The sequence below is a fragment of the Cynocephalus volans genome, chromosome 8 (assembly GCF_027409185.1).
Source record: "Cynocephalus volans isolate mCynVol1 chromosome 8, mCynVol1.pri, whole genome shotgun sequence".
NCBI classification, from domain to species: domain Eukaryota; kingdom Metazoa; phylum Chordata; class Mammalia; order Dermoptera; family Cynocephalidae; genus Cynocephalus; species Cynocephalus volans.
This window is the reverse complement of record NC_084467.1, coordinates 10,027,966-10,054,416: the sequence shown is the minus strand read 5'-3', so window position 1 is coordinate 10,054,416 and position 26,451 is coordinate 10,027,966. Positions and strand designations below refer to the sequence as shown.

At 49.1% G+C, this 26,451-nt stretch overlaps 2 protein-coding genes and 1 long non-coding RNA gene across 6 annotated transcripts in view; 1 reads left to right on the top strand and 2 right to left on the bottom strand.

The window, feature by feature from the left end:
• The window catches only part of LOC134383349 (arylacetamide deacetylase-like 4), a 43,453-nt gene that overhangs the window by 15,551 nt on the left and 1,451 nt on the right, over positions 1–26,451 (bottom strand). The window contains exon 2 of the mRNA XM_063104287.1: positions 592–808. Within this exon, the coding sequence (XP_062960357.1) occupies positions 592–775 (184 nt within the window). The 5' untranslated portion in view covers positions 776–808. The remainder of the gene's footprint in view (positions 1–591; positions 809–26,451) is intronic.
• LOC134383350 (uncharacterized) lies at positions 3,734–25,580 on the bottom strand. Its single transcript, XR_010024179.1, has 3 exons — positions 25,523–25,580; positions 11,951–12,130; positions 3,734–5,863 (listed from the first exon to the last, which is right to left on the bottom strand). It is a non-coding gene; the product is annotated as an uncharacterized LOC134383350 (long non-coding RNA).
• The window catches only part of DHRS3 (dehydrogenase/reductase 3), a 39,595-nt gene continuing 37,756 nt past the window's right edge, over positions 24,613–26,451 (top strand). Inside the window, exon 1 of one of the 4 annotated variants that reach the window (XM_063104286.1) lies at positions 24,613–24,679. Coding sequence is in view for 2 of the 4 variants with exons in the window: in XM_063104282.1 (XP_062960352.1) it covers positions 25,437–25,793 (357 nt within the window). In the remaining 2 variants the exon portion in view is untranslated. Of the gene's footprint in view, positions 24,680–25,081; positions 25,177–25,321; positions 25,794–26,451 lie in introns of those variants that run through there. The other 3 variants (XM_063104285.1, XM_063104283.1, XM_063104282.1) reach the window with 3 other exon arrangements.

The following is a 26,451-nucleotide window of genomic DNA, read 5'->3' as shown; positions in this document are numbered from 1 at the left end:
CATTTGGGGAGGTGGCAGGGCCAGCTGGGTCAGGGACTCACAGGCTGTGGGGAGGACACAGGGCTTCATCAAAGGGCAAAGGAGAGGTTTAAGTGTGAGACCGACAAGCTGTGACTAGTATTTTTAAAACCTGCCCTGGCTGCCAGGTAAAGAGCAGATGTGAGCAGGGAGGGGTGAGGCAGGGACAGCAGGTGCTGTGGGGCAGGGTGAAGGGGGCGGGCAAGAGAAGATGGGTCTGGGTCGGGGTGGGACTGCGGAGCTGGAGGGAAATGCATGGGTTTGGATCGTGGCAGAGCAGACACACGGGCAGATGGCGGTGAGAGGGAAGAAAGAGCCGTCAACAGCCAGTCCCATGCCAGCCCTGCTGTGACATTACTGTCCCCACCTTGACCTACACTACCCTGTAACAGAATAGAAAAAAAACTGCCCATGGAGTCTACAGCACCATATTCTGACTTGAGCCCAAAGCCCTCAGTCTGGACTCTCTATAAAAATCTCCAGCTACGACTCCTGTGAGTTACTCCAGAAAGTTCCACGTGGGAGGCATGGGCAAGGCTGCGCGTGTCAGTGAGGCCACAGGGAAGCTCCTACCCAGGCTTCCAAATACTCCACCCCCTCCATGGTAGAAGATGATGCCTCGCCGGGGGCTGGAGGACGCTGCCTTGGGCTGGAACAGCCTCACGGGGATCGTCCCAAAACGCAGGTTGGTCACCGCCACGTGAAGGTCCTTCTTTATTGTCGTTATGTCATGGAGAAAACGGAAAAATTTGGGCATGGAGCAAATTCCCAGCTTCTCAAATACAGTCCCCTGTTGAAGGGAAGAGAAAGACATGAGACGTCAGGGAAGGTTAGGGTCAGCTGCAGGTGTCCCTGTCACGCACGATTGCTGGGCTGTCTGTTTCTCGCTGCCTCCTGGTGCACGGGGCTCACCAGAAAGCAGTGGTTTCTGGGTTCATCCAGATAGGGGCTTAGGTTCTCAGACTTTTCCTCCCAAAACCTCTTGCCAAAGCAGCAGCCAGTTTGGGGCTGAGTGGGAGGGAGGCATTGAAGTGAGCAGAGCCGGTTGTCCAGGGCGCTGGCGGCAGCCCGGCTCTCTCTGGCTCTGTGCTGGGCTCTACCAGCCAGAGGTGGCAAAGGCAGCTCATCACCTGTGTCAACACTCGGCATTGCGTGCCCGGAGCTCAGGGTTCTGAAGGATTCTTAAGCTGGGTTTGTGTTCAACAGAAAAGAGCAACGTGATCGGTTAGGGAGGTCTGTCCAGGGGTAGGGAGAGAGAAGGGATGGCCCAGGGCTACACATGTGCAGAACATGTTCTTAAACTAATAGGGTCGCTCTGATTATAAACAAGCAAATATCCGAATATTTCATGAGATATGGCTCCAAGCTATTGCATTTCTTGTACTAAGTAGATTTCAGCCAATTTGGATCATCTCTTCCACAGGCCTCACAGGTCTTGTCGTAAGGAAAACAGTCTGGGATGATAATTATGAAAACAATAAGAACAGCAGATACTTTTTAGACATCTACACTGTGCCAGGACTGGCCCGCCTGGTTTGGATTATTAACTCACTTAAATGTCTCAATAACCTTTCTTAGTCAAGTATAACGCTCTGCTCCATTTCTTTCCCCATTTCACAGACGGGGAAACTGCGGCATGATGAGTCCAAGTGGCTTTCCTGAGGTTGTTCAATGACTAGATGCAGAACTTGTGCTCTTAACCACTCAGCTAGAAAGTGATTGAGTTAGGGAATCTAGCAGAGCTGAGCTCAGGTCTGAGCCCTAGAACCATCTAGTGGAAAGGCCTTGGCCACTGCGTTCTCTAGGCTTCCCTTTCCATCATTTATAAAATGAGAAAAATGGAGTCCGTGGTCCTAGGGTGAAGCATGAGGACTGGATGGGACCACACAAGCAGAAGGTCTCCCTGGAGGTCCCCGCAAGTTTGAGCCCCGCCCCTTCTCTGGCTTGTTCCCACTGGGTCCTGTCCCAGGTCCATGATGCCCCCCACAAGAGGAACTCCAAACAAAATGGTTGTTATTTCCCTTCTTGCGTTAAAGTAGAGCAAATTGACCTGCAAGGTGGAGGTGACTGCTTTTCCCACAACCTGACCCACACCGTGGAGAACCCCAGGCCTCCGTGCTGAGCCCACTGAGACCTGCGCCAGCTCAGCTCTGATCAGCCTGATGTCACAGCACCTCCTGTCGGCGCAGGATGGTCCCAGCTCTACCTTCTCAGTGGGAGTTTTCCCATCCACTCTTGGCTCCTCCGCAACTAACACTGTTTCCTGGGAGCCTTTCTTACCTGTCTGCCAGGTGGATAGACACCAAACTGACTTTCATATCCAAGATCAAGGATCGTGCTGTCATGGAAGGCGTCCTCCTCCCCCGCCCCGTGACAGCTGCTGGCTCCCTGGAGGCCCTCAGCTGCCTACCAGATTTCTTCAGAACTCCTCTAAGGCTTTACTGAGACCCCCCAGCCCATGACGGGGCCTAGGATTACTCACCAAAGCAATCACGTAAAGGAATATGCAGTGCAGAAACCTGAACTTGGCTGGATGGTGGATGGTGGACGGGACATCTGCAGTGAGGAAGTGCTCAAAGACGGCCCAAACAAAAACGCCCAGAAAGAAGGTGGGCACCACCGCTAGGAGCACCAGCCCCAGGACAGCCATGTTCTGGGGCTGCGAGGAGCTGCTGCCCTGAGAAACCAGCCTGAGAACTCGGGTGAGGAGGACCTGGCCTGCTTATATGAGCTGCCACCTCTGCCCCACTCTCTCAGGGCCATGCCTAACACAGTGACATGACCTGGCTCCTCAGACGTAAACACAAGCAGACCAGTGGGAGCTGGAGGACCTGCTCCCCTGAGGAATGCAGGGACCAGGAAGACCAATCCTGCCCATCAGGGGAAGTCTTGGGAGGGGAGTTTCCCAAAGGCTTGGCAGGGACAGGCTCATATGGCTTCCCAGCTCCTGGGGATGCAGGGGAGAGGTCTCACAGCGGTTGTACAGGCCACCAGGCCTGATCCCTCCATGGTACAGTAGGAGACGTGGCCAGCCTTCCTCACCAGAGTCTGGTTAGGGCAGGCAAAGCACTTCATTTCCAACTCCTTGGTTGGCTGCTGCCCCAAGCCCATTCGTGCTCCAATCCAGGCTATAGGGGAGGGGCAGCCTAGCCACGTGGTTTAGAGCATCGACTGAGACCCCAGGCTGCCTGGGTTTAAATCCTGCCTTCTCCATTTACTGGCTCTGTGGCCTTGGATAAGTTCTCGGTTCTCTGCATCTCAGTTTCCCTATCTGTAAGGTGGAGATAGTCACAGTACCTAAGTGCAGAGCAGATATTTATAAAGATCTCAGAGGACGACTTGGCACATGGTAAGCACAACACAGTTAAGTGTCTGTTAAGTGGAAATTTATAAAATTCTTGGTCTCACAGCCTGTTTTCTAAAATGGTTCTGATCATTGCTTTCTCTCTTGGAAGAAAACAATGGGGACAAAAATTGCCCCCAAACCAGCACTTGGCACCAGAGAGGGAATACTAGGCTGGAGAAAGCCCAGCTCTGCCTGTGATGCTCACACAGCAGGAGCCCACAGATGCAGTTTTTTACACAGGCTATGTATTCAGGGTCTATGAGGTAGGATTTGATAGGAAGAAAGTAAAAACTATTTCTCTTATTTAGTTGTTTATTTGTTTATTTGTTTAATTATCATTAAGCAAATACATACGTAAAATTTACCATCTTAACCATTTTTAAGTTCACAGTAGTGTTAACTACATGAATCTTGCTGTGCAACAGATCTCTAAACTTTCTCATCCCACAAAACTGAAATTCTGTACGCCCAAACAGTTCTCTTTTCCCCTTTCCCTTCAGCCCCTGAGGACTACCATTCTACTCCCTGAGTTTGACTACTTTAGTTGCCTCATATGAAAGTAAATGCAATTATGTAGCTTTTGTCTTTTTGTGACTTGCTTATTTCACTTAGCATACTGTCTCAAGTTACGTCTATGCCATAGCATTGACAAGATTTCCTTCGTTTTAAACTCTGAATAATCTTCCATTCTATGCATATATCAAATTGTCTTTATCCTTTCATGCATCCTTGAATATTTAGGTTGCTTCCACCTCCTGGTTATTGTAAATAATGCTGCAATAATCGTGGGTGTGCCAATATCCTCTAATTTTTGCAGTAGTTTTTCTTTAGCTATAATAAATAATGCATACATACGTATATGTAAAAGTGCATAAATCATAAGTGTACATCTTGACGAATTTTCTCAAAATGAACACACCCAAGTAACCAGCATCCAAGTCAGGATACAGAACAGCTCTAGCACCAAAACATTTCCTTCGCCCCGTGACCACCCTCCAGACGCAGTTATCACACTCACCAAAGGTAGTTACTCAGCTTCCTGTAACAGCCAAGACTCATTTGGCTGGTTTTTGTATTTTATATTAATGAAATCATGCAGAGAGGATTTTTTTTTTTAATTCACTTATTTAGTTTAATTGACATGTAATTGTACATACTTATGGGGTACAATCTGATGTTTTGATACATATATATGTTGTAGAATGATGGGGTCAGGGCAGTTACTGTATCCATCACCTCCTGCATTTATCACTTCTTCATGGTTAAAAAAAAAAAAAATTCAAAAAACCTCTCTTCTAGCTGTTAGGTTATATACAAAACTTAGCTGTTAGCCATAGTCACCCTACTGTGCAATAGAACACCAGAACTTATTCCTTCTGTCTAACGAGAGCATTCTTTTCTTTTTCGTCTGGCTTCTTTCACTCAGCACCATGGTTGTGAGATTGTTCCATGCTGTGTATATTGGTTCTTTCGTTCTCATGCTTCCTACCAGTCCATTGTATGAACATACCACAACCTTTTTCCCTTTCTGCTACAGATGAACAGCTGAATTTTTGCCAGTTGTCAATTTATTGCCTCTCAGCTCCAAATTCACAATTTTCACCTGCTCTGTGAAAATGGAGCCAGAACCTTTCAATATTTTTCCTTTGCCTGTGGGTGCCTAAGTTTTGTCAACAAAGGGTACTGGAGGAACACTGCGGGAGAGTGGGGTTCTGCTTTCTGGTTCCAGGGGCTCACACAGCAGCCTCCTGAAGCACATTGCTTCCCCAGGACCCAGCTTCTGCAGTGTGTGAGGAAAAGTTTAGTATAAGACATAATGAATCATACCAAGGTATTGGAGTAACAGGGATGGCTGGCAAGAAGTATAGAGTGCTCAAAAGAATATAGGAATTGCAGATTTGAAGAACACTACCCCTAGGGCTGAGAGAGCGTACCCAAGGAACACCCCACTTCCCACCCCCATGGGACTAAGATCTAGATCTTGTTGGAAAGGGCACAGTGTGACCCGCTGAATTGGCAAAGAAGTTGCTCTGCTGCTGCACCAGTGGGTCTTACTGTTATCTACCTCACACCGCCCCAAAATTTGCTGTAAATCTGCACAGTTGGGCGCTAGAGAAAGCCATCCATTCACAGGGAGGTGTTTTGCTGGAGGCACTCTGAAATGAAGCCACCCAAAGGGACTAGAAGGGACAGCTATTGACCACCATTCACCACAGGAGCTTGGAGCTCGAAAAGCCATACACTCTGCAGGAGCTGGGCCTGGAGAAGCATATCAAGCAATTATTGCCTCCAGAGCATTGTTGAAAATAGCAGAGCAATTACCCCACGGTCTGTGAAGTCTAACAGCTGCGTGTGGTCCTAACAGAGGCAGGCAGCTTAACAGGGAGATCAGGGAGGAAGAAAGTCATAGAAAGCACTTCTGAAAACACCGTCCTCTCAGGGCGACTGTACACATGCCCAAGGCTGCAACCTCTTCAGAATGACACGAGCAGCTGCACACTGCAAGGAAAATAGGTGTTACTGAAATAGTCCGTCCGAGTTGCTAAACAAATAAATGAGCAGACAACATAAACAATAATCCCAGGGAGGAGTGAAGGGGAAGGAATCAGCAACCAGAGTTGCTACAATATAATATCTAAAATCTCCAACTTTTAACAAAAAAAATTATGAGACATGCAAAGAAACGGGATGACATGATCCATACAAGAGAAAAAAACACAAGCAGCAGAAAGTGCCTTTGAGAAGGTCCAGATGTCGGATGTAACAAGGACTTCAAAGCAGCTATTATAAATATGTTCAAGGAATTAAAGAAAATTATGCTTAAAACACAAAGGAAAGTATAATGATAATCTTTCATCAAATAGAGAATACCAATTAGGATATAGAAATTTTTTTTTTAAAGACCAGTGGGAATTATGGAATTGGAATGTATGATACAGTAGCAGTCCCCTCTTATCCATAGTTTCACTTTCCAGTTTCAGGTTGTCACCCCCAATCACGATTTGAGAATATTAAATGAAAAATTCCAGAAATAAACAATTCATAAGGTTTAATTTTTACACCCATTCTGAATCGTATGAAATCTCTCACTGTCCCAATCAATTCCACCTGGGACATAGGTCTTTCTCTTGTCCACCGTGTATCTACACTGCACCTGCTACCTACACTGCACCTGCTACCCGCCCACTAGTCACTTAACGACATTGCCGGCTACCAGATCCACTGTTGTGGTATTGCAGCGCTTGTACTCAAGTCACCCTTATTTTACTGAAGTGTTCTATTTTATTATTAATTACTGTTGTTAATCTCTTGCTGTGCCTAATTTATAAATTAAACTTTATTATAGGATGTATGTATAGGAAAAAACATAGTCTATATCGGGTTCAGAACTATCTGTGGTTTCAGGTATCCACTGGGGGTCTTGGAACACACCCCCCATGAATAAGGGATGGCTTCTGCAACTGAATGAAATATTCACTACAGGGGCCCAACAGTAGATTTGAGCTGTAAGAAAGAATCAGCATACGTGAAGGTAACCCTATATGTGAACAGTCATAGCAACATTATTCTTAATAGCCAAAAAGTGGAAACAACCCAAATGCCCATCAACTGAGGAAGGGATAAACAAAATATGACATATCCATGCAATGAAATATTATTCAGTCACAAAAAGGAATGAAGTACTGACACATGCTACAGCGTGGATGAACCTTGAAAACCCTATGCTAAATGAAAGCCAGGAACAAAGACCACATATTGTGTGATTTTATTTATTTGAAATATCCAGAATAGGAAAATCCATAGAAGCAGAAAGTAGATTAGTGGATGCCTAGGGCTGAGTTGCCTAGAGCTGTTTATTGTTGGAAGGCAATTCCACTGCCAGTTATCTGCTTATGGCTGGAAACAGAAGTTGCAAATTATTTTTTTTCTCATCTGGTAATTTATTATAAAAAATTTCAAGCATACAGAACAATCGAAAGAATTTTACTATGAACACCTTTGTTCCCACTACATGAATTCTACAACATTTTACCATGCGTGGTTCATCACAGAAACTATTCTCAGGTTCCTTCTGAATCAATCTTCTCTTCCACTCCACCCAGAGGCAACCACTATTCTGATTATCTTTCCACCATGAATTAGCTTTGTCTATTCTAGAACTTCCTATAAATAGAAACATATAATATGGGGCTGAGGCCGCGGGTTCAGATCCTATATAGGGATGGCTGGTGCGTGAACGTGGTGCGGGCAACACCAAGCCAAGGGTTGCAATCCCCTTACCGGTCACAAAAAAAAAAAAAAAAAAGAAAAGAAACATATAATATGTACTCTTTTGTGTTCAGCTTCTTTCACTCAGCATAATATTTTCAGGACGGATTCCTGTTGTTCTATCTATCAGTAAGTTATTCCTTTCTCTTGCTAAATAGTATTCCATTATATGAATATACGAGTTTGTTTATCCATTCTCCTATCATTGGATACCTCAACTGCTGCTAGTTTTTGACTATTATGAATAAAGCTGCTACAAACATTCTTATCACAACTCATCTTATAAACATCTTTTTGCATATCTTGGATAAATACCTAGGAATGGAGTTTGCTGGGTCACGGGATAGGCATGTGTTTGGTTTTCATAAGAAACTGCCTAACCTTTTTCCAAACTTATTTATTGGGATGTAACCTCATCGTAAGTCAAGGATCATCTCCACGTGAATAAGTAGAGACAGATTGAGTGATCACACGTTTACTCCTCCCAATTTCCGCATCTCACTTCTGAGAAAGAGAAAAGCAGCCCCTAGCATGCGACATGTGGCCCTGGTACTATCAGCCGGGCCTTGGTATTTTCCTGATGAACATAAACAATTTCATGGAACAACGACATCGGACAAGGCCTCTCTGTGATCCTTTATTGGATCAATTAAAAATAAGACCCTTCTATAATCATGTCTGAACACAGACGAAACACGAACATTGTCCAAGCCACAAAAATGACCAAAAACAGATAATACGACTGATCGTTGCTTCTTTGCCATTTATAGCTTTAGCCTCAGTCTGGTCTCCCCACTTCTAAATTAGATTTCTTGAGAATTGCTCCTGCTTCCCGGCAGCATCCAACCCAGAGCAAAGCCCCACTTCCTTAAGCCCTCCCCCCAAAATCACCTGACCAAAGCCCAAATCCTATAAATCCTTCATAACACCCTTGTACTGAGGCATCCCACTGTTGCCCATGGTCTTCTGCCTCACTGCAGGAATAAGCTCAACTTGCTCATGGTGGTCTCTGGCTCGGGGACGATGACAGTTCATCCTGTTTCTCTCGAGTCCTCCTGCCTGCTTTTGGTCACTTTGTCTAGATCTAGCTCTGCCTCAGCCCTGCCGGTTGGAATCCAAGTCACTTTCAGTGTCTTGTGAGTTCAGAAACTTCACTTGTGTACGTAGAAGTGAGAGGGAGGGGGTCGCATTATCCCACTTCTGAGGATTCACAACACACTGTTCCCTTCCACACCCTATATGTCCCCCGACCATGCACGTACACGCCCACTCAGGTGGCTTCACCTGCCCAGATCTGAACAGCCGGGAGGGTCTGACCTTCCAGCCCTGCCCCTGGAATGCTGAGGCGTACACTCACTCCATCAGATTGCATGTGATTTCTTCCACTGTTCTACCTAACCATCTGGGTACTAATATTACCTTTATAATCAAGAAAGAATTTTATTTTGGATTTACCAGCCTCCAAAAATGAAGAGGAGCTTAGGACACAGACATGTGCATGCACAGAGAAAAAAACCACATGAGGACGCAGTCAGAAGGCAGCTTTCTGTAAACCAAGAAGACAGTCCTCAGAATAAAACCAACCCTGCCAACACCTTGATCTTGGACTTCTAGCTTTCAGAACTATGAGTAATAAATTTCTGTTAAGCCAAAAGAAAAAGAAAAGATGATTTTCCTGAACTTAACAGGAATCTGCATTTCTTTTTTTTTTTTTTTTTTAAAAGATGACCGGTAAGGGGATCTTAACCCTTGATTTGGTGTTGTCAGCACCACACTCAGCCAGTGAGCGAACCGGCCATCCGTATATGGGATCCGAACCCGGGGCCTTGGTGTTATCAGCACCGCACTCTCCCGAGTGAGCCACGGGCCGGCCCAGGAATCTGCATTTCTGCATTACAATCAGGCATGAGTGCAGAGGCTTCCAGAGCCTGCCCATTTCCCAGTAGTTTTACTATAAATTCAGCTGGTGGGGGAAGAAGACAGAAAAGAAGCAGTTAATACATTTTCTGACCATTTGCTCTGTGCAGGTCCTGTGAGTGATGTTTCCACATTACTTTATGCTGGTGGATTGGGAAATTGGCAAGAGCAATGAATAGTAGTAGCTATTGTTCCTGTAGCCGTTCTAGAGTTAGGTTCTGCTGATCATTTGTCATTGTGAAAAGAACTGTGCTGAACACTGCTCATGTATCTTCTCATTTAATCTTCATAATAACCCACAGTGTAACTGTCAGTGAACAGAGCCACTTAGGATAACTGGTATTTAAGATGTGACCTCTGGGGACAGACCACCAGGGTTTGTGTCAGGCTCGTCCACTGACTAAATGTGAGACCTTGAGCAAGTCTCCCAACCCTCTGTGCCTGTTACCTCACCTGTAAACAATGCCTCATTGTATTAAATAAAGCAACACAGTGGTACACACTGTGGCATACGCCCTGCTTTTCTGAGCACCTCTATCACTGTGAGTTTGGATATAAATAACTAGTAAGATGAACAACTAATTTCCAGCCTGTAAGCAGAGAAATTAGCATGTGTGGGTGTCAAGAGGCGGGCTCCCAGCAAGTGGAGCCTAGTCTCGGAAACATTAGCAGCATGTGATGTGGTTCCCATCTGGCAAGCTCCCTCTGGGAATCTGAGACACAGCAGGACCCCCTTCCAGGAGTGAAAAGCCAGGAGTTAGATCCAGAGGGGCCAGCAGACAGAGCAAACCCTCTGCCATGTGGGATTCCAGAGAGGGAAGGGAAGAGGTTGGACCTATTTGAGAACAGTAATATTTACTGAGCACCTACTGTGTGCCAGGTACTGCACTAAGTGCTTGGGGAGCATTATCTCATTTACTCTCCAGTAGAAGCCCATAGGGTATGTATTATCATTATGCCCATTGACAGATGAGGAAACTGAGGCTCAAAGGGGAGAAGTCCTGGACTTGAGGTCCAACTGCTCATAAGCAGTAGAGCAGTTCGCCTCCTGAGCTCACAGTCCTCTTCAGTATTCCTCCTTCCTCCCCGTATAGAGTCTCTAGGGGACAAACAGGACAAGGAGAGCTCAGAGCTTTAGGGTTTTCATTCCCAGACCCATGTCTTCCCATGACCTCCATACCGTGTGGCTCCAACCCTGTGTGGATTTAGCTGGGGTGGGGCCTTCCGACCTCAGGGAGTTGTGAGGACAGACATGGGAGTTGGCGGTGTCATCCTGGTATTTCCAAAAGCCTGATGAGGGCAGGATGCTCAAGCCGTTTGGCACAGCAGGTGCTTATGGCTAATACTCCAGGTGTTCAAGGCAATAACGCAGCTAGCACATAGTTGCCATTTACTGAGGGCTCCCCGCGTGCCAAGCACACTTCCTACCAACAGCCATCTGGGGTGAGCACATGGGGAAATTCCACAGACTGCATCACTTTCCCAAGATCACAGCCAAAGGTGAAGATGCTTCCACCAAGTGTGTGAGGCTGTGTGTCTATTTCATGCAGGTTCCCATAGCAATGTAATAATAACACAGCAATAAATAAGGTCCAGTCATTCACAGCAGAAACCCAGCTAGTGATGTCCACGGCCTCAGAAGGGGCAGGGGGGAGAAAGGACAGAGAGCCAGCATTTCCCAGCAGCTTGCTGTGTCTGGCATCCCCTGGGACCCACGAGGTATCTGGGGAAGATGGGGTGGGGCTGAACCCCTCCAGGATGCCCCGGCCTCACCAGACAGTGGGAATCCTTGACCTCGATGCCCCCCTCCACTCCATCCCACTCCCTGGGCCACAGGCGGAGGCCCCTACGCTGTAAATGAGCCCAGCTGACCCAACCCTGGGAGCAGATCCCTTGGGGACACTCCTGCTAGCCAAGAATTCCAAGAATTCAGGAGCGGAGGTGTGGCCCTTGAGAAAACAGGCCATGTGACTTGGTATTTGGGGCGATGCAGTATTTCCATCCCTGGCCTGGGAGGACTCACACCACAAGGCTGGGATTGTCCTCCCGAGGGAAAAACCCAAGCATGCGGGGGCAAGGGCCAGGATACTCGCCCACATCACCCTGCCTTCAAAAGGGTCGGCTGGAAAAAACCTGACCAATGTGCAGCCCGAGAACTTTCCTGGGGCGTGGGCTTCCCTGTGGAGGCAGGGTGGGGGCAGGCAGTCAGGAGGCAGTTTTGTCTCAAGCAGACATTTGGTGGAGTTTCAAATTTGTGAGTCCGACATTTACTGCACAACCAAGCAGCATTGCTTGGCACTGGTCTGAGCATTTACACACACTAAGGGGTAGAAGCTTAATGGACACCGTCCCCATTTTATAGGCCAGGAAACAAAGGTACAGAGAAGTTAGGTAACTTACCCAAGGTCACACAGCAAGTGAATCGCAGAGCTGGGATCTAAACCCAGAGAGCTTGGCCCAGAGTCTGTGAGATTCTGCCTTCCCTCCAACTAACAGGGCTCAAAGTGACATCATGAGGGTGGGGATCGTCAGTGCCACTTCCCACAGCACAGCTTTGATAGTCCCTGATGAGCCAGGGTCCTGTCGTAGGTGTGAGAAAACATAGCTTGAGACCAGGGCAAGTCCCTTCGAGCCCCTGCAGAGGGACAGAACTAGTCAGGGCCAGGGCCATTTGGTAATGTCACGTTAAATGCTTACTACCGGTGAGGGGCACTTAGGGGGTGCAGGACTTCCTCTGAGAGCTCTACCCCACCATCTCAGCAAGCCTCACACACCCCTGATGGAGGCACTCCAGGTGCCCCATTTCACAGACGCAGAAACCAAGACCCGGGGGCACCAAGAAACAGGTTCCAGGTAAGGCTTCTGGTAAGTAGTGAAGGTCGTAAGTGTCTGTATTAGTCCGTTTATGTTGCTTATAACAACATACTTGGAACTGGGTGATTTATAAAGAAAACGACATTTACTGCTTACAGTTTCTGAGGCCAGGAAATCCAAAGTCCATCTGGTGGTGACAACAGTGACCCAGGGGTTTCACATTGCAAGATGGTGGAAGCAGGGAGAGCAGAGAGAGAAAGACAGACAGACTCTCCTTTTAAATCCCTCAGAACCACGCCCCTGACCACCATTTTTAATCCATTCACTACAGCACGGTCCTACAATCCAATCACCTCTTCAAGGCTTCACCTTTCAATTACCATAATAGGATCTCCCACCCTCTTAACAGTCACAGTGGAAGCTATATTTCTACTACATGACACTTGGGGGACACAATTTAAGCTTCAGGGAGTTTGGGGGTGACATAATTCAATCCACTACAGTGTCCTATTGCTGCATAACAAATGATCACAAACTGAGTGGCTTGAAACAACAGAAGTATGTTCTTCCACAATTCTACAAGACAGAAGTCAAAAATTGAGGTGAGGGCAGAGTCACACTCTGTCCAGAAGCGCTAGGGGAGGGTCTTTCCTGCCTCTTCCAGCTTCCGGTGGCTGCAGGTGCTCAGTGGCCTGTGGCCACATCACTCCAGACTCTGCCTCCTCTTCACGTGGCCTTCTCCTCGTCTCTGTGTCTTTCTCTTCTCTTATAATGACACTGTTTGTTGCATTTGGAGCCCACCCAAACATTCCAGGATAACCTCATCTTGAGATCTTTCACTTAATCACATCCACAAAGACCCTTTTTCCAAATTAGGTCACATTCACACATCCCAGAAATTAGAAGGACATGGGGGCTGACCCATGGCTCACTTGGGAGAGTGCAGTGCTGATATCAAGGCCATGGGTTCGGATCCCTATATAGGGATGGCCGGTTAGCTCACTTGGGAGAGCGTGGTGCTGACACCAAGTCAAGGGTTAAGATCCCCTTACCGGTCATCTTTTTCTTTAAAAAAAAAAAAAAGGACGTGGTTTATCTTTAGGTGAGCCACCCTCCAACTCAGGAAAGTAGGATTTGAACCAGGTCTGGCTGCCACCCAGCCTTTCAAGAAAGCATAAGACATCCCAAAAAGCAGCCAGGATACAAGCCCCTGGCACGGGGTTAAAGCTTAAAGCCCAGAAAGCCCACTTCCTCAAGATGCCTGGTCACGTGGGGACAGTACAGCCCAAGGTTTAGGTGTTGGGGACAGGGGAGCCTGGGTGGTCTTCTCACCTCCACCACGTCCGCCATTAAAACTTCCTCAACCCCACCTACCCTGCCTTGGGTAAATCCCATGTTACCCTTTGCCCTCTCCTTTGGGACACCCACAAGTGTGGATTCACTTTTGTGACCAATGAGATGTGAGAAAGGGGGCCAGTGTCTACACCCGCTTTTGCTGGACATCTTGTCCCTGTATCTAGTATGGTGCCCCTGTGGGGTTTTTCTCTGTATAACAGCTTTATTGAGATATAATTTGCATAACCTACAATTCACCTATTTAAACCGTACAAGTCAATGGATTTTAATATATTCACAGAGTTGTGCAACCATAACCACAATCAATTTTAGGATATTTTCATCACTCCCCCCCCCAAAAAAAATCCTATACCCATTAGCAGTCACTCTCCATTTCTCCCTCCCCTTATCCCCTGGCAACTACTAACCTACTTTTTGTCTCTATGGATTTGCCTATTCTAGAAATTTCACATAAATGGAATCATACAACAAGTGGTCCTTTACGACTGGCTTTTGCACTTACAATGTTTCCAAGGCTTGTCCGTGTCATAGCATGTATGGACAAATAATACCGTGTTGTACGAATATTCCACATTTTATTTATTCATTCACTAGTCTGTGGACATTTGGGTTGGTTCTACTTTTTAGCTATTATGAATAATACAGCTATGCACAGTCATGTACAAGTTTTTGTGTGGGTATAATGTGTTTTTATCTCTCTTGGGTATATACCTAGGAGTGGAATTCCTGGGTCACGTGGAAACACCACATTTAATCTTTTGAGGCCCTCGTGCATTTTTAATGCAAGACTGAATGCCCCTTACCAGCCTCATGACCTTGGCCTGGAGACTTGACCTTCCCAAGCCTTAGTTTCCTCACCTGTGTTATGGGAAAGAATTCGCCCAACAAATATTTATTGAACTCTTAGTATGGGCTGAACCCTGCTCTAGGTGCTGGGACAAGTTCCTGCCCTCAGGGAGTTGACCTCCAGTGGGGGGAGTCAAACAATAAACATGCAAAAATTTATAGTATAAGTCAATTAGAAGTGCTACAGAGAAACAGAAGGCAAAGAAGGAGATGGGGGTACGGAATGGAGAAGGTGGTGTTACAGTGTTAATGGAGGCCTTTCTGAGGAGGCGACATTGAGCACAGACCTGGGGGAGGTGACAGATGAGCCTTGTAGACACGTAAAGGTTGGGGGGTTGGTGGACACGATCACACCCACTTGCCGGATCTCTGCCAGCATTCAGTGTAGCCATGTTGACTATCTTGGTCCTCACCATCTTGGGAATCAATTTTGGGGAAGGTAGCCCAAAAACATCATGTGGATTTCATCTGAAGCCTGGGTGCTGAACTCACAGGGTGGGATGAACCACTCTGCCTTGGGGAAATCTGGGAGGGCTCTGGCAGGAGGTGGCATTTGACTGGGGCTCTTGAAGAGTGGGCAGAAATGAGGTGCAACTAGCTGACTCTCCAGCCCCCATCATTCAGAAGCTCTTTGGCGGCCTGTGCACCTTCTGAAAGCAGCTCAGACATGTGGATGGGGCAGAGAGTCTGCAGGACGCTGACCCAGACTTTCTGGAGCCAGGCTATCTCTGAAGAGGGCCTGGGGTCCAGGTGCAGGAAGGGTGAGCTCCTGCTTTTATGCAAAGCAGCAGGCACTTCCCTGCTGCATACCCGCACTACCCATAACACAACTCTTCGCCTCCTTCGGGGGTGGAGACTTCCTTTCCAGTCCCTTCCCCTCCCCCCCTGCCCCAGCATTCCAAGGCCACCAACAAGAAGCTAATTTGAAATGGTGAAATTGGGAGCAGGAGAGAAGCAACACATGGCAAATGTCTGCTTTGCTCCCAGGCCAGCCTTGGGGCAAACCTCCATCAGCAGGCACCTGGCCCTCCTTTGTCTTGGTTGAACACACAGGGCCTCATTCCTGAGTCAGGTCGTTCAACACAGTCCCCACACATCCCCTCTGTGCCAGGCTCCGTGCTGGGTACTAGGGACACAAGCATTCAAGGCACCATTCCTGCCCTCTGGTCGTCCCCAGGCTGGGTAGGGGGACCAACATGATCTCTGTACGAGATCAGTAGATTATATAATAGTAATGTACCAATGTCAATTTCCTGATTTTGATAAAAAAGTACTGTGGTTACACAATAACAAATTCTTGTTTTTAAGAAATACACACTGAAGTATTTGGGACTATCAGGCAATCATGTCTGCAACACAGTCTCAGAAAACATGGTCATACACCGATGATGGATGATGGATGGACGAAAGTACGTGTAAAATTTCAACCAACGTGAGTGAAGGGTATTCAGGACTTAGTTCTATTTTCACAACTTTTCTGTCTTCTCAGACATATGGTTTAAAAACTTTTAGACACTGAGCCATGAAAAACTAGGCAGTAGGTAACTGTCCAGGGGGCAGTGTGGCGGGGCGGTTGCTGAACACGATCAAGAGTCAGGCAGTCTCCACGGTCTTACAACAGCTCTGCAGTAAGTGTCCTCACTTCAAATCTGAAGAAACTGAGGCACAGGGTGCTTAGCTCTCTTGCTCAAGGTCATGTCAGGTTTCGTTAGGGCAGCACTCACTTCCGGTACCGCTGCCAGGTGGGGCACGATGTTCGCACTTGCTGTGTCACATATGCCACCCTCATCACTCAGTGTCTCAGAAAAGGTCCCGACCTCAGTGAGGCAGTGGGCAGGGAGTGGGCTGGAGGGAGGCATTTTCTCCAGGTCCCAAAACTTGAGTGTTCAACTAAGATGAAAGAAAGACCCAAACGAAGTGATCTGAACAAAGTGTTTTTATAAACTCATGAAAAGAGTCCTTATTAGAAAGGGCTTAGGCGGGAGGCAGGCATGGGGGTTGCGACACGTCTGATCCTTGTCGGCAGGCTCCTGGCAAGCAGTGATCATTAGCAGATTTCACTCTGGGTAGGCTCAGTGTCAGCTCCACATTATAGAATTTTATGGGATTTATGCACAGAACTTCCCTACAAAGCAAGGTATTATAGGACAGATTAGGCAGTTCCAAGAAGTAAAGGTCCTTGTTCCCTTCTCTGTCTTATTTTCTAGCAGAGCTTTTGAGAGGCCCATGGTCAGGGGCTCTGTGGCCTCACTCAGCACTCCTGTATCCTGCTGACTCCAAAACAAGCATACTTCTACCCAAAGATCATTTTGTGGACTTGTCTTAATAGAAACTCATTATAAAACACCGGGAATATGTAAAAAGACATAAAAAGAGGAGGGAAGTCATGTGTACTGCTATTATGCAGGGACAGCCACTGTTAACACTGATGTGTTTCCTTCCTGTCTTTTTTCTATACACACATGCATGTGCGTGTATGTGTGTGTGTTCACGTGGACACAGAGACAGACAAAGCTTCCGAGCAGGGAACAGAGCCAGAAGCAGAGAGGATGTGCTTTGAAGTAAAACTGAGCTAATTTCTAATTCTATGTCTGTCAGCTCCTTAGACAACCTGTTTAGCCTCCGTTTCCACAAATGTAAAATAGGACTATAGATCAGACCCCAGGGAGCTGTTTTGATTAAATGAGATTAAATTAAATGAATATAAAGCATTTAGTGTACTGCCTGACCCACAGTAAATCCCAACCAATGTTGACTAGATAAATACAAATATATACACTTTAGGCGTTTAATTTCTGAAACCAGGATCAAAACAGGTGATTCAATTTTGTATCCTAATATGTTAACAGTTTCACTGCTGTCAATATGGAAAAAAGGACTTCTATTCCCAGGGAACTAAAAAAAAAAAAAAATGCTTAAAATTCCCAATTACAGCCTGCTTTCTCAGTTAAATTTTTAACGATATTTAACAATATTATCAATACTGTGCACATGTTTTTTTAGTTTTTATTCTTTTCATTCTTGGCTGACCACTCCAGCACAAACCTAACAAGAGCCTGATGGAGGCTGCAGATTCACAACATCCAGAGGACCTGATTGTTCCATCTGTGTCCCAGCAACATGACTTAAAACTGCATGAGTTACCCCACCTCTCCGGGCCTCAGTTTTTCATCTGTTAAATGAGGGCAGCAACAGTGCCCCCTCAGCAGGAGGCTGTTATAGCCAATTGAGATAATCCACCTGAAACACTGGACTTGGTACCTACTAAAAGGTAAAATAATAATAAAGTTCATCCAGTTTGAAACGTAATCTTCATATTACAAATATATGCACTTCCATTTGTCTGTTTGCTACTTGTTTTTATAAACTGATTAGGGCAACATTCAATGAGCCATTGAAATAATTGACCAAATAGGGCTTTTCAATGATGGAGCTTCAGGCCAGATCTAGCAAAGGACACAGGCGGCCCAGTGCCCAGGCTGCACATGCAAACCCAGGAAGCCCGTTGTCTGTCTCCCCACCTGAAGGCAAGGACCAGGCTTTGCTGTGGTCTTGGAGAGCCCTCATAATAACTGGCAGAGAGGTCATAAATCCTGCGAAGGGCCCATGTCGAGAGGCAGTGAAGCACCGAATCCCAAGTTAGATCTTGCAAGTTCTAACTCCTGCTACACCGTTTACAAGCCTGTGGCATCAGGCAAGTTACTTAACATTTGGGCGTCTCGGTATCCTCATCTGTCAGGTCCAAATGAGATATTACCTATAAGGAGCTCTTTGTGTTCATCTGTCAGGTCCAAATGAGATATTACCTATAAGGATATTACCTTTAAGAAACAGTACCCAGGGTGTGGTAAGTGCTCAATAACTGTTAGCTAGTTGTGATGACTTCAATCCATCATTAGACTCATGTCTTACTGCTTTTTTTTTTTTTTTAAACCTCTCAATGAAATTGAGTCTCCTTAGTGGCCTTTTACTTCTTATAATAGATGTTAACTCAGGTCAGTCTTTGTGAATATATTTCCAGAAAGAGCATAGGAAAGCAGATTCTGCTTTTCTGAGGCTCACTGCTTCTTTTATTCCTTAGAATCTGAGAGTATGAAGTTTGCTTGCTAGCTTGGTGGTGGGCTAGGGGAGACACTGGCAAACTACGGTCCACAAGCCAAACCTGGACCACTGACTTTTCTGTAGTCTGTAAACCTAAGAGTGGTTTTTACATTTTTAAATGGTTGGAAAATAAAACAAGAATGATATTTCACGTGTGAAAGTTGTATGAAATTCAAATTTCCATATCCATAAATAAAGTTTTATTGGAACACAGCCACATTCATTCATTTGCAAACTGTCTGTGGCTGCTTTGGTGCTACAATAGCAGAGGTGAGCTGTTGCGACAGAGACCTTACAGCCCACATAGCCTTGTACAGAAAAGGTTTGCTGACTCTCGGTTTAGGAAAAGGATTGAGCATTCTCATGGCTCCAACTGTGTCCCCTACTCACCCCTATAACCCTCTGTCCCCCTGCCACCAGGCTCCTCCTCATCCTCCACCCCTGAGACTTATCTGTTCCTTGAGGACGTGAAACCAGAAGGGAGAAAACAAACACCGTTGAACACGTTCTCCTTGTTAGATGCCGCACCAAGCCCTTCAAAGACACCATCTCAGTAGGTAGCAAAATGCCCACCTGAGGGATGGGCATTGAGGCTCAGAGAGGCAAATAACCTGTCCAAGCTCACACAGCTAATACATAGCCGAGCTGGGATCTGACCCCAGCCTTGCCAACCTCACACCAATACTCCAAACCCCAGTTTAGAATTATTTGACTGACCCAGAGGCAGGAAGCAGGTGAGGGCCACTGGGTGCCCTTCTGGCCTCGGCCCAAGTTCTCTCGGGTGACATGGTTACACCCTGGGGCCTGTTCTCTTGCTCAGCACACACCCTCTTCTGTGTTCCTGCCACATTCTCAGCCCTGGCTCCAGTCTGAGTTTTCAGCCGTCCCTGGCAGCCAGAATAAACACGGCTGCCCCGGCATCCTCTCACACGAAGCCCATGGACCCCACCTCCCTGCTGCACAGTCTGGGATTCCAAGTAATACTGGACAAGAAAGCCTGAGCCTGAGCCCAGGAGAGGACGGGGAGACGTGATTCCTTGGAAAATGCTCACCTGTGTGTGCAGGAGAGGTGTTTTGTGAACCACAAGGAGCCATTCTACCTACTTTTTATGTGTTCCTTTCTATTGGCCAGGCCCTGCCAAGGAGAAAAGGGGCCCTCCCGGCAAATGTTCTGCATTAGGAAGGGGAGGTGTTTTATGAGGGCTTTAAACCGTCTCCAGCCTTTGCAGACTAGCTTTCCAGGATACCTGGTGCCCAGACGTCCCCTCCCTACAGAGATTTTTCCACTGTCTGAAGCCTGCTTACGCCTGTGTCCTTTGGCCAGGCAAGTGCCCCAGGCTGGCCGTCTCATACAGCTCACGTTCCCCTAGCATCCGTCTCCATGAAGACCCTCCAAGGCAGCCGATCTTAAACTTCATGGAACACTTTTTCCCTCTAGATCAGGAAGTTTTCCAAATTCCACCCCCTCATTCAACACTGCTGGTTTGTTCTGTTCAGGGGAAAGTAGCCAATCGACAAATAAAGCCGTGCGCGTGCGCGGTTATTGGTAGTACGATCCTGCTCAGAGCTGGAGGAAGGGGGATGGAGGGTGGCAGGGTGGCTCAGCCATACACAGTGACTACTAGGACTTGGTGCCTGTATGCAGTCCCTTGGGAAGGAAGGGACCCCTTGGGAGGTCACTGAGCTGGTGCTCCTGGCAGCAGAGCCTCCAGGTGTCACTGTCCACCCGTCATCCACCTGGTAGCAGGCAGCCATCCCTGGCCTGAGTGCCCAATGACCTCCTCATTGTTCTCCCCCGTCCATTCTGGCTTCCCAGAGTCTGTCCTGGATCCAGTTGCCAAAGCAGGCTCGGAAAACATAGACCCTGTTACATCTCCCCTCTGCTCAACAGCCCCCTCCCAAAGGCTCCCCTCACTCTGCAGATGAAACCCAAAGTCGTCTTCCTGGCCTCCAGGACCTAACCTCAGCACTTCTCAAATGCCAGTGAGCACAGGAGCACCCAGGGATCTTGTTCAGTAAAATGGAGTCCAATTCAGGAGGTCCGGGGCATTTCTAACACGTGCCCCGGTGATGCTGATGCTGCTGGCCTGGGGACCACACATGACTGTGGAGACACCTAACCTCCCCATCCTGCCTGCTGCTCCAGCCCTCCAAGCATGCCCTGCCTGTCCCTCCATCTGGACCACTCCTCAACCAGATGTCCTTGGAGTTCACTCCCACTCCATGCAGATGGCCAAATGTCATCTCAGGGAGGCCTTCCCCAGCCACCCTACATACAACAGCTGCCCATCCACCCCCATCACTCTGTCCCCACCCTGCCTATGTTCTGCACTACTCACCTCCTGGCACTGTGACCCTCCCTGAGGGCAGGGACTGCCCGGCTCACTCTCTCTCTCTCCAGCATCTAGAAGAGGGCTTGGCACACAGTAACTGCTCGATAAACATTTGTTGAATGAAAGAAGATACACATTTAACATGATATTTCACCACCTTTGCTCCCAAGGTTTATGTCAGAGACTCAGTTTCTATACTGGGGGACAGCAGATCAGACTTCACTTATGAACCACAAGAGAAAGATAAAATTACAAATTCCAGACAGTGACAGCATGAACCCAAGCATGGAGTCCTTCTGAGCACAGGGCCCTGAGTGACTGCACAGGTGACATGCCCACAAAGCCAGCCTGACCCCATCGCCGAGAAGCTCCCAACCTGATGTGAGATTCAGGCAAGAAAACCAGCAGCTACAGCGCCTGAGGTTAGACTGTGCGAGAGGGAAACACAGGGGTGAAGAGGGACCCCTGGGCCAGATGTGGCTGGGGAGGGGGGCACAGAGACTGAGGGACAGCTGGGAAGGCTTCTTGGGAAACGTGCCAATGAGCTAATGTAAACCCTGAAAGATGAACAGGGGTTTACTTGTCCAAAGGGAAAAGGTCTTGTAGAAGGGTCTGGAGGTAGGAAGGAACCCGGGGAAATGAGGACAACGCACCCAGCCCCAGCTAGTCCTTAAGGGTGCTCTGCCCTGCGGTGCTCCGGAACTTGGCTTCACACCACTAAATATAAATCCTGCAGCTCTGCAAGAGATTAAACTGGCTCAGCATCATGAGAAGCCTCTGGTGAGCAGGGACCACGCCACCTCAAAACCCAGAGCTGGCATTTACTGAGCTCTTCACATGGGCCAGGTGCCAAACTAAGGATTCACAAGTATTTAATCCTATCTTCAGTCTTATCCTTCCTTTCCAGGAGGACGCTGAAGATCAGAGAGGGAGGGACTTGCCCAAGGCAACCCTGGCCGCAAGCGGAAGAGCTGGGATTTGAACCAGAGCTCTCTGACTTCCAAGCCAGATTCATCGCCACATGATTCCTCTCTGATCCATCCTGCCTTACCCCACAGGTACCCCTGCTCCTTCAGTTTCTGTCTCTTCTCCATTAGGTACCTGTGGGCTGACAAGAGCCATCGACCCAGAATAGTCCATGAGTGAGGGCTCAATGCCATGCACAGATCATAAAAACAAAAGGAGGGAAGAGGCTGATTGGTGGTGGAAAAGGCAGGGGAACCCTCACACAGAGGCTGCAACTAGTGAGGGACCACTGCAAGGCAGCATTGGAGGTCAGAGCTTCTCCAACATCCAGTGAGTAGCAATGACCTGCTTGGCCTACATGCAGATTTCTAGGCCCCCACTCTAGGACACTGATTCTGGAAGTCTAGGATGGGAGCCCAGGAGCCTGCATCTCAACAACCTCCTTGGGTGATCCTGTTCTGGTGGTTGGTCTGAGGCCTGTATGTTTTGAAAGACATTGAGAAAGCAGACAGAGCCCTGAGCATTTGATGCGGGTTCAAATCCCACCTCCATTTCTCAATAGCTGCATGGTCTTGAGTGAGTGACTTTCTTAACTTCTCTAAGCCTCAGCTAAGTAGAAGGCAAGGCTTGAGGGCCGTTTTTTCCTTCTTGGCTTGTGGGGCCCAGCCCTCAGCTGAGATGGTGGTAAAGAAAGTGCTTTGTAAAAGAACAACATACAAGCATTCGTGTGCTTGGCCCTGGGACATAACAGTGAGTCAATAAAAGATGGAACTGGCCCCAGAGTAGCTAGCTACTGTCTAGTGGCCCACCAGGGCCAGCAAGTTCCCCTGCAGGTCACAGGGCCAGCTCTCTCAGCAGCTGACCTCTAACCCTAACGCTGACTAGCTCTTAGAGCTCCCTCTGCTCACGATGGGCTGGAGGGGGCTCTTCCAGCAGGCTCCAGCCGGCCTTGCCAGGTCCTTGCACCTCCCTAGCCATGATGCACCAGGAGAGCTGAGTCATGGAAAAAGTTAGTTCTTCAGGCTACAGCTCACCTCTCCCACCAGGCTCACAAAGGCTCCTTTCACAATTTCAAGGAATGGGGGCCGGGGGGAAACTGTGGGACCTTCTCCCAGGCCTGGGATGTGAAATTTCAAACTTTACCCCTGGAATTAAATTCCGTACCTCCTGCCCCAAGGAACTAAGGGAGGAGGAAGTACCAAGAGCAAGGGATAAGGGATGGGGGGTGGGGTAGGACGTGTCCCGTGCCGCTCTCACCAAAGCTGGGCCACAGGAACCCCTCAGGGCCGGCGGGCCTGCTGACAGGTGCACCCCAAGCCCAGTGCCTCCTTGTCCCCATCTTCGCAGGGACTTGTGGGGAGGACAACAGAGGTGACAGCTCCTCTTTGAGCAGCAGACACTGGAAGAACCCTGAGCCTCAAAACCCACATCCTGAAGGTGGACCAAGTAGAAAAAAGGCCACAGTCCACCTCAGGCCAGCCTCCGGAACCGCCAACCCCTTTTGCATTGCCTGACATGTTCCTTTTTCCTCTGATTTCACCCCAAACCTGATGGGGAGCACCTTGTGCAGGCCTGTGCTAGTTCCTTAGTTACTTAGATTCACTGAGCCTCTGTTTCCTCCTACATTAAATGGGCATCAGGACACCCGCCTCCTGGAGCTGTTAAGGAAATTGAATGAGAATATGTGTAAAGGGCCTGATACACTGATGGTCAGTTTGGGTTCTGGGCCTCCTTCCCACCCCCTGCCCACTGTCCATCCCAAACACACACCCAGGGGAAATGTAAGCAGGACCTAGGGGTCACCCAGCTGGTCTAGCATCTGAACAGGGAGGGAGAGCTGGTTGGGGTGAACATGCTTGCCTGCTGATGAGTTGCTTAACATCTTCGTGCTTTAGTTCCCTATGCCATAAAACAACGGGAGGAGGAGGGCTACGATCTCCGCAAGCCCTTTTAGGCTTGGGGTGTCAACCTTACACGGGGAGAAAAGCACGGAAGGAGAGCATAGCTAGTTAGGAACGCGGGAGGCTGGGGCAGCTGGGAGGCGCAGTGTCCCATCTGGGCCACTAGATGGCTTCGAGGATCACAGATGAGCACAGTTCAGCACAGACCGAGTTCAAACTGCAGTTCAGTCTGCAGACTTTCCCAGGCTGCTGCACAGGCCCGGCCCACACCAGCGGCTGCTGGGAGGGACCGGCCTGCCTCTCCCAGTCTGGGATGTCTTTCCCACTTATACAGCCTGGAAGATGGGAACAGGCAGTCACTAGGATGGAGTCCTGCCTTTAGCTGTGTCCTGGGAGTCAAACCAAGGCAATGGCCTGCCCTTGGGTCATGCTTTTGGAGAGGGGATGGAGGCTGCTGGGGAGTCTCGGCTCTGCAGTCCCTGGCTGAGCCTCCTCTGCCACCTCTCTTCTCCCCTCTTGCCACAGTGGAGTGAGGAGAGAAATCAGGTCTGGATTTGGATCCCTCTCTCCTGCACTTCCTGGCTACCTGGAAAATGGCACTGTAATGCCCCCATTGCAAGGTCAGTGGGAGGGTTAATTGTCCGACTGCAGGCCCTCGGTGTAGGATCGTTTCTTGTCCATCCCCACTCGGCCTGATCCTATCCTCTCTTTTGCTCTTCCAGCGGTTCTCCAGACACACAGATCTCCCAGTTCACCTGGAAGTTAGTCCCTCACCTGCAGAGCTTCTCCCCGGAGCTCGAGAGTCTTCGCAGGTGAGGAGGTAACCCCAGCCACCCCTCCCCGCAAATCAGCGTTTCTCAGCATGACTTTCTCACCCAGGCAGGGCACTAAGAACACCGATTCCAGCGCACCCAGCCCTGCTGAATCAGAATCTCCCAACAAGTCTCACTCTGGAAACGGCGGCCCCAGATTACAGGGCAGCTCCCAGGCTCACTCTCGCTCCCCTGGCCCCGGGGGATGTTCAGGGGCGGCAGGAGGCAAGTCCCATCAGCACTTTTAGCTGGGGCTGCCTTTGGGTGACTCACCTCCCAGACTTCCTGCAACAGACAACTATAAACGGCTGGGTCCCACCCTCCAGGCAGGAGAGACATTCTTGTTAGGAAGGACAAGAGGTTACAAGGTGGGTGCCCCGCCAGGGCAGCCCAGGGAGACCCCAAGAGAGGAGACGCTGCCTGCCCAGCACAGGGGCACAGGTTTAGGACGTTTTGTTTACAGGCTTTTGTTATTAAGGAAATTGCTGTCAGTCAAGGTAATTCTAGCCGAGCTGAGCAATAAATATGCTCCCAGCTAATCTTACGGGGAATTTATTGGCACCTGGGGCAGAGGTTCCTTTACCCTGCCCACCCTCTCCCCTCCAAGCAAAACCCTCCTCCCCAGCGGTTCCCCCACCAGCCACGTGAGGGACTTGGGTCCGACTCAGAGTACACTCCAGGTGGACAGAGCAGACGTCAGGACAGGCAGAGGGAGGGAGTGGCTCACTGGTCCTACCTGGAGGCCGGAGAGGACCAAATGACATGGAATAAAACCCTGGGCGAGCGACCTGGTCGGATCAAGGCATGCGCGAGCTCCCCTGCCCCGCACGCAGGGGTCGTCACCTGGCCCGCGGGCGTCTCGGCTGCAGGAGACCCCGGCCCGGGCAAAGAGCAATGTCTCTCTCGGGCAGGGCGCCAGCTCGCAGCAGTCTGTTCCAGCGCGTTCGAGTTCCAGCTGCGAGCCCTCAGGGGCACCGGCGGCAAGTCCCGGCTTGCAGAGAGGGGAGCAGTCCCGGGAGAGAGCGAGTCGCGGCGAGCCCGGGTGCGCGCCCAGGCGCGCGGCCCGCGACGGCGCAGGGGGGAGGGGAGGCCGCGGCCGCCTCTCAGAGGAACGGTAGTGAAGCCTCCGAACAACTTTAACTGTCAATCAGACTTAATGGGGTATTAAAAAGGGGGGGGTGGTGAAGGGCCGCCCTCTCGCTCCGCGCCGCGGCTGCCCCGGGAGCGAATGAATAAGGCGGCGCAGGCGAGGGCGTCCGATCCACGCGCGCTGCGCACCCCGGCCCTCTCCAAGTTGGAAAGGACGGGAAGGAGGCAAATAAATGCAAAAACCGGGGGAGAGAGCGAGCCGGAGCGAGCGGCAACTCCCCGCCGCTGCTGGAAGGGAGGGCGGGAGGGAGCCGGAGCGAGCGAGCGCGCGCCGGGGCGAGCCCTGCACGTAGAGAAACTGACACCCGGACCCCCCACTTCTCCTGCACGTTGCTGGCAATCAGGTCGCGTTGAAGCAATTTCCTGAGCCCGAGAATAGCAAGGAGTCGGGAGACTTTCGCGCGCTGAAATTGGGAGCTCCAAGCACTCCCCCCCACCTTTTTTTTTTTTTCCTGGAGGAAGGGTCGGGGGGGGGGGGGGGGGGAGGCGCTGCCGTTTGGAAACGGCTTTTTTTTTTTTTTTTTTTTTTTCCTCTTGCACTTTGAAACCGCGGGGCTGGGGCAGGGTGCGCGCGTGTGGTTGGTGCCTTTTTTTTTTTTTTTTTTTTTCTTCTCTCCCTTCCC